The 7,988-nt window shown below is 37.4% G+C and overlaps 1 protein-coding gene across 9 annotated transcripts in view; it reads right to left on the bottom strand.

Annotated features, from left to right (window-relative positions):
• The window catches only part of LOC143521224 (uncharacterized), a 30,599-nt gene that overhangs the window by 18,883 nt on the left and 3,728 nt on the right, over nucleotides 1-7,988 (bottom strand). The window contains exons 2-10 of one of the 9 annotated variants that reach the window (XM_077013916.1): nucleotides 7,494-7,539; nucleotides 7,365-7,413; nucleotides 7,002-7,047; nucleotides 4,377-6,921; nucleotides 2,958-4,056; nucleotides 2,686-2,841; nucleotides 2,429-2,521; nucleotides 699-2,343; nucleotides 337-436 (exon numbers count right to left, since the gene is read on the bottom strand). Coding sequence is in view for 8 of the 9 variants with exons in the window: in XM_077013882.1 (XP_076869997.1) it covers nucleotides 2,026-2,343; nucleotides 2,429-2,521; nucleotides 2,686-2,841; nucleotides 2,958-4,040 (1,650 nt within the window). In the remaining variant the exon portion in view is untranslated. Of the gene's footprint in view, nucleotides 1-336; nucleotides 437-698; nucleotides 2,344-2,428; nucleotides 2,522-2,685; nucleotides 2,842-2,957; nucleotides 4,057-4,371; nucleotides 6,922-7,001; nucleotides 7,048-7,364; nucleotides 7,414-7,493; nucleotides 7,985-7,988 lie in introns of those variants that run through there. The other 8 variants (XM_077013908.1, XM_077013899.1, XM_077013882.1 and 5 more) reach the window with 8 other exon arrangements.

The following is a 7,988-nucleotide window of genomic DNA, read 5'->3' as shown; positions in this document are numbered from 1 at the left end:
GAAGAACCAGTAGCCAAAAAACTGTGGAACAGTGGAGTTTGGTCATTAGGACCAAACTATTTGTTTAAAGCAGCACCCGTCATTTTCCATAAAAGCTGTAAGACTCCTCCACTGATTCATATGATAATCATAATTTTTTACGGCGGGTTCCCAATTCTGTAAGTACTGCACATGAGGCTCATATAACAGACAGTTAAGTTCTATAATCAGTTAAATAAATGTAAGTAATTTCCTCAAATGGACACACTAGGTTTATGCAGATATAGTGAGTTAGCAGTTTATCAGGTAACCTGTTCTAACCACAGGACAAGGACAAATTAACCCAGTCAGATTTACATATTCCTGCTGGCGTTGTGGTTCCTCCCAACCCAGACCTCACGCAGAGAGACTCAGCGATTTCCCTCTGCTGTCCTAGGGCAGCCATGTGAAGGACTGGCTAACCACGACAAACACAGAAAGCAGAAAATATTGAAAGCATGAGATTATTGCATGGTTACAATCGACCTTTTAGCAAAAAACAAAAAAACAAACAAAACAGTCTTTTGGGCCCTCTGACCCTCTGATGGCTGGTATGGATTGGTCACTACTGTAAAATGTAAGATGTAATTCTGTAGGTTGCCAACATTTATTCTGAAGAAATGGGGCAATTGGTATGTCATCAGCTTAGCTGTGGTTTAGAGTTTAAACTAAGTTTATACCTTAGTGAGTTACGTGGGTTATTGAACTCCGTAAAAGCTGTAGTTCAAAGCTCAGCTGTAGTTTATGTCACGGTACGGCCGCCCCCTGCTGGCCACCTCCGTCTGCAGTGGCAGTATTTCATGTTGTTTTGTTGTGACGTTGTGTTCATCCCTCAGGTGGGTGGGGCCATTAGGATACCCAACACCTGAGGGTCGTTGTCTGTCTATATATCGTGTCTTTGTACCAGTGGACTGCTGGTTATTGTATCCTTAATTTGGATTAATTCACGGGGAATTTTGAGTTTGTGCACTTTACCCATTAAATCCTCCCTTTTCCCTGAGACCTGCGATCGCTTCCTTTTTATTTGCACTCATCGCCCGTCAGTTTAAACTAAACCCAACTGTCATTTAAATGTCACACCTCCACAACTAGATCAGTAAATCTCAGGTTTAACTGAAGTTTGTCTTAAAGGGTTTTAATAGAGGAACTACTACAAAACCAACATATTCACACAAAAAACAGAGGCGACAAGAACTGCTAACAGGAAAAGAAGCATGAACTACATGAACAAACATAACTACTCATAACTTAGAACATACGACTTGCTATTCACGACGTACACCTTACAACGTTCAATAACCCACAACCACAGAGACCAAACACAGGACTTAAATACATCAACTAAACAAGGGACACAACAAGACACACCTGAAAATGATAACGAGGGGCAGAGAACACACTCAAAAAAATATTTAAGCCCAAGAGTTAAAATTTATGTATTTCAATTACATGTAAATTTTCCATTCAATTTTAATACATAAATACAATTTAAAAATAGCTTTAAAGGTTACGTTTCAAAATCACATTCAATAAGTATGAATAAATTAAATAACCTATATTTTTTTGTACTTGTGGGATTTATGCAGGTCTTTTACATAAACCTTATGTATTGCAAAAGAGTTATTACTACTTGCTATATTCAAATATAGTACAAACTCAAGTACAAACAGTTAAATTCAAAAACATTTATTTTTAAGCTTCAAATTGAACATTTAAAAGTCCAAACATACATTAAAAAAATATTTTTCCATTTTCACTTCCCTGCCACTAATACTAGTAATACTATAATAATAATAATAATAATAATAATAATAATAATAATAATAGAAAAAAAGTAATAACATAACCTCATCAAATACACAAAAAAAATCTAATGGGCTACCCGAGCACCAGCTGTCCTTAACAATTCAGTCCTAAAACTAGCTAATACAGACACAGAACTGTATGCATTTGGTAACATGCATATACTTGCCATGTATTTTTAAGGAATGTGTGAACAATGCAAGCTTATTGAAGCATCTTAATTTTGAGGGCTTGGACCTTTGGGGAAAGCTTTTTGCCATCCAAGTTCATCAGTACCTTCTGGAAAAATTCAAATGTGAATTTGTGCTCTGGAGGGTAGCTCAAGTTGAGTGAATAAATCAATCCCAACAGGATGGCACAGCCAAACGAAATGCTTCCCATGTTGCACAGCAGCGCAGTACCTTCGATAATCACTCCAACATCCTCAGGCTCCTCCACAGCATCAGCGCCCTCTTTGCGGATCACATAAAGCCCCATTACGGTCTGTGCAGTCTCCCTCTTAGTATCCTCACTGTTGCAGTTCTAAGATGAACAGAAGAAAGTAAAATTTATTGACAATAGAAAATGCACACAAACAACGTTACACAGTAAAATAATATCTACTAACCAGGTACTCTTTGACAAGGCTGTCAACTTTCTTGTTCAGGTAAACACAAAGACTTTTCAACACACAGTCTCGTCTGACACGGATGTTGTTACACTGCAATAAAAAAAAGGTAGGTATATGAATGTGGGAATATAGTTTGTGGCATATCAGTGACCAGTAGGTATGATATATTAAAGTATTTTAAGCTAAAATTATGACATCCAAAATTTCAATTAGGATTAAACTGGCTGTGAAAGAGAACACCATAATGTTCATACCTTTGCTGTTGGGGCCATAATGAGCCTGATCATCTTCCCAGCAGCTCCTCCTCTGTTGCTGAATATTTTAATCAAGTTATCTGTGTATTTATCCAGCTGTCCTAAAAACTTAGTTTGCAATGGCAAAGTTGTTATGCGCATGAATTCTGCATTCACCTGAAAGTAAAAAGAGAACAGAACAAAAATAAAGAAAACCTAACAAAAAAGAAAATATGTATAATTAGGAAAACTGACACTTTGCCGATGAAGTTTACAATATTACAGATACTTACTTCACTCACAGTAAACAAGGCAGGCCATCGGTTTTGGAAGTCAGAAACCAATGGCGAGTCCTGGACCACTTCCTGTCGCCTGTAAGAGAAAGTCTGGTGCATTTTTTCCCTGATCACTGCTTCATTGTTTTTCTTTTTAACCTCATTCAAGAGTGTAACCCTTTCCTTCTCAAGGCTCTCTGTTGTTTCTCCTTTTGGGAGGCAAGGAAGAAAATTGACCTCTGCTTTTCGGGGTTTTTTGATGTTTGCAGCTGCTTTCCCCTCACCTTTTCGCTTATTCTTGAGAGAATTCACACTGACCTCAGGGTGTCCAATCCGGCTTAGTTTTGTGCGAAAATTTGCCATCGTGATTTTTAGATAGTGTTTCCATCCTTCATGGCCAGTGCGAGTACCTCTCTCCCTCAAGCATGGATGAGTCTTTACCAGAGCTTCAGCAGCTTCCTCAAGTTGATGATCAGTGGCATATGCTGTGTACCTGAAGATCTCTTCAGCCATACCTTCAAGGATATCAGATCGTAGCTTTGGTGGAGGGGTAAGAAGAGTACCATTGTTAATAAATTCAGTGTTTGCTTTTTGAAGCTGAAGTTCTGCACAAGATGAAAACTGAGGTAGAGCAAAATCTTGAGGCCAAGATGATCTTCTGGACTCTGGAGTTTGAACTACAATGACTGTGTCAGCACTGCTTCTGTCAGATAAATTGTCTTGGTCATCAGATGGAGCATTACGGGAAGGGCTAACATCTCTACTTGGTGTCACAGAGCTATACGATGTACTGGGTGACATTAAAGGAATGCTGGAGCTGGATGTTGGAGTTCCTGGAATGCTGGTGCTGTCCTCACAAGGTAGAAAAATTACCTTTAGTGTATCCCTGTCTTTAATTTCACTGGTTGAGGCAAGATTCATGTATTCATTTTCAAAGTCTACATCCTTGTACTGCAGCCTGAACTGCCCTTTCAGTCCAAAAATATTTTTTATCTCAACAATAAGATCATCCACAGAGTCTGGAATTCCTGACTTGAGGACAAGTTTTCTGGCATCACTGTCTCCACCAACAAGAATTCTCAGGTAGACTGGGCCTGCCATGTTTAAGTGATTTATGCTATAGAACAAAAAGGAAAACAAAAATAAGGCGAGAAAATAAATTTTAAAAGTAGAATATTTCTCATGGAACCATTTGTTTAAATCTCTAGGAAGCCATTAATCAGTAAGTTATGCAGCAATGAGAAATGCCACACATTGAAAAAGTTTCCTAAAAATCAATTATTCATTTTTATTCTGAATCATTCAACAAGACATCACTGTATGTATATAAATAATAATTAAAAAAAAATCTTCAAGTTGGGTGCCTGTATGTCTCATGTTAATGAGAATAACATCATACATTAATCTTGGTGCAGAGGAGAGACTTAATTACCAAACCTGATATGACAATGTGTCTTTTTAGGGTTACCATCCGCCGTCCTCCCACCATGTAGTCACAAAGTGGATATGGGTCAGTCAGTTGTTCAAGACCAACCAGGGCAACCTCTCTGCTTGGGGATACAGTTAGCTCAAAAGCTCTAAAATGATCATTATACCATGCACATAATACTCTTACAACAAAACTCAAGTTGTTCCCAACAATGCACATTTGGAGAATTTCTGCAAACTCAGGTAGCCCACCAGTTGACCCTTTAGCAATTAGCATGCCAATTCTATAATTGATTCCTTTGTTTGAAACATTTTTTGCTAAATGAACCTCAGTGATCTCAGGGTACCTCTTTCTTACACTTGCCACTATTTCCCCGTTTAGGATGTCCACAGGAAGTGTTGAAACATTTGAAACATCTAATGCAGACTTCTTAATACTCGAAGAATGCATGTGATATGCAATCATTTGCTGATGTTTGACTGCAAGTGTTAATGCTATATTTTTGAAACAATTCGTATGGCGAGCAACTTTTTTAAAGAAGCTATGTTTTGCTTCGAACCTCATGGTCCACTGCCCCACCAAAGGACCAAAGAACTGAATCATTTGAGGGTAGTGTTCAAGATAATGATGCTTGGGTAAGAGTCGTGTGGGGAAAAGCTCTAGAAATCTGTGTCTGTGCTCTACAATTTTGCAGTCCAGATATGCAATTGTCTCTTCATCATGAACAGGTGCAACAGCAAGTTCAACTATTTCTTTCAAGTCAAGAAGTACAAGCCAAGCTGGCTCAGCCTCAGGTATTAAGTCTCCAATAATAAATGGGAGTAATCTTAATAAATTCCAATTTTCGTGTGCATTACCTCCTATGGTCTTCGTAGAGGCAAAGGTGCGTGCTATAACATGTGGTCTGTTTGTTTTATCCCCAAACTTGTATTGAAATTTCAGCACCAACATGTTCAGTGTTTCAAGAGAAAAATACTTCTTGGAAATAAACACGCTTATGCAAAGTGCAAGCTCAACTGGTATAAGACCCTCAAATAAGTCATGCACAATGTCTGGTGGATAGCCCCGAGTAACATGAAAATTAGACAAATTTTCAGTTAAAACACACCCTCTCTTTACACCACAGCAGACAGCTGAGCTTTCCTTTGCAGCATTAACATGTGCCTCATGAATTTCTTTTGTTCGAAGGTCAAAATGACCAGTCTGCATAGCTTTAGCCTGAACTTCTGATCTCCTACCTGTACAAAACCTGCAGAAGTAATCACCAGAGAAGCTTTCAACGAAGCCAGCTAACCCATGTGCTCCTAAGTTATCTGCAATGACAGACTGGACTGTTCCTTTCACGAATACTCCAAGCCCTGAAATGAAAACATCATGCTTCTCTAAAGTACTCAAATCCAGTAAAAGGGGCTCTAAAACTTTTCCAAAGCCATATATTTTTACATAAGTACTTTTACATAAAACAGTTAGGTTTTTCTCGAGGTGCCTAACGGATTACAGACCTCAAAGTCATCAACATACAAAGATATTGATAGTTTCAAGTCTTCACCAGAAAAAAAACTATTCTCCTTGAAATAAAGGCCATCTTGAACAGATCTGTACTGCTGTTCTCTACCTACACCTGAATTTTTTTCATCTGACTTTTTGTTATTAACAACACTCTCCAAAATATCAGTGGACTTGAACAACTGATGAAGAGAATGCAAAATGGGAATGTACTGATAGGTCTTATTGGTCTTTGGATCAAGTATGTACTCAACTGGTTCTACTACACTGAAATGCTCCTTGTAGTACTTCTTGCGTTTAAAGGCTGTAGAAAGAGAACCATCTTTTCCTATGGATTTGCTCAACGGATTTAATTTGCACACTCCTTCAGCTATCTCTCTAATGACTGACTCCTCAATCTGAAGACTGTGATTTTTAAAAATGTCAGAAAGATTGTGACAAGTCAGTGGAATTGATGCAGAGCTTAATAAATACTGAAATTCCTGAAGTAATTCATCAACAGCAGTCGCTGGAACGTGCAAAATATTTTCCAACTTTAATAAAACTAAGGCAACATCTTGCTCTATTAGTTTAGAAAGATCTTGAACATTAGCATAGCTACTTGAAGCTGTAGTAGCTGTTTCAGTTTCGATATCTGTATCTGCAGAACAAGGAGCATCAACTATAGGACTGCCTGTTTCTTGTGATTCTACATTGACTACGACATCAGACTTAAAATCGTTTAAAGCATGTGGATTATGTTTCCTGTTTTTGTGAGAGTGGAATGTGTTATAAATGTTAGTTTTAAACTCACATCCTTTAAACATACATGTCACTGTTTCTTGTCTCCTTAAATGTTCATTCACATGACTGAAGTACTCTCTTTCATTTGAAAGCTCATTGCATGCACACAACTGACATGAAAATGTGGCTATGTGCACTGGTTTTGGACATACTTGAACCTGAACCTGTTCCCATAATGCCCATGTTTTAGCTTAAAATGCTTTAATATTTCATACCTACTGGTCACAGATGTACCACACACCTTACACTCCCACATTTATATACCTAAAAAGAAAGAGGGAGAGTGTTTAGGAGTGATTTAGAGGATTATATTTGAAAAATACCATGAGATTACCAATACTTACTGTAACTGAGAGGTTGCCTCACCGTTCTTAAAATTTCAGAAAATACCTTAAAAACAGTCAATATTAGAACAAGTTAGTAATAAGTGAGAAAGTCTGTCTCAGTTCTGTATAATTTTACCAACGGCTACATATCACACATTTTAATGCACAGCTAGCGCTTCTAAGCATCATGCCAGCAAGCTAGTTAGGAAGCTAATGCTAATGGCAATTTGAAAAGTTCGCCTACTGTGTGAACGGTATATGTGGCTTAAAAGATTACTCCATAATCTAAAAGTACAAGGACAATTACTGTATACACAAGGATACCTGAACCTGTTCCCATAATGCCCATGTTTTAGCTTAAAATGCTTTAATATTTCATACCTACTGGTCACAGATGTACCACACACCTTACACTCCCACATTTATATACCTAAAAAGAAAGAGAGAGAGTGTTTAGGAGTGATTTAGAGGATTATATTTGAAAAATACCATGAGATTACCAATACTTACTGTAACTGAGAGGTTGCCCCACCGTTCTTAAAATTTCAGAAAATACCTTAAAAACAGTCAATATTAGAACAAGTTAGTAATAAGTGAGAAAGTCTGTCTCAGTTCAGTATAATTTTACCAACGGCTACATATCACACATTTTAATGCACAGCTAGCGCTTCTAAGCATCATGCCAGCAAGCTAGTTAGGAAGCTAATGCTAATGGCAATTTGAAAAGTTCGCCTACAGCTAATTTCACAAAACACAAACTGTTAGTGTGAATAATTTTGGACAAACTTTAATCTTAACATAACATAATATGTTTTACAAAAAAAACTATTTACTTATTTTGTCTACTTTTGTAAGATCGCTAGTTAGTTGGCTAACTCGCTAGCTTGATTGTATGATGATGATGAAGTATGACACAGCTTTAAAATAGATCACAAAAAATATATAACACATATTAACTGTATATAATTCACCAATACTCTTCAGAAAAAATATATAACAAAGGAT

Source organism: Brachyhypopomus gauderio, chromosome 1 (genome assembly GCF_052324685.1).
Source record: "Brachyhypopomus gauderio isolate BG-103 chromosome 1, BGAUD_0.2, whole genome shotgun sequence".
NCBI lineage: Eukaryota > Metazoa > Chordata > Actinopteri > Gymnotiformes > Hypopomidae > Brachyhypopomus > Brachyhypopomus gauderio.
This window is presented reverse-complemented; position numbering and strand designations above follow the sequence as displayed.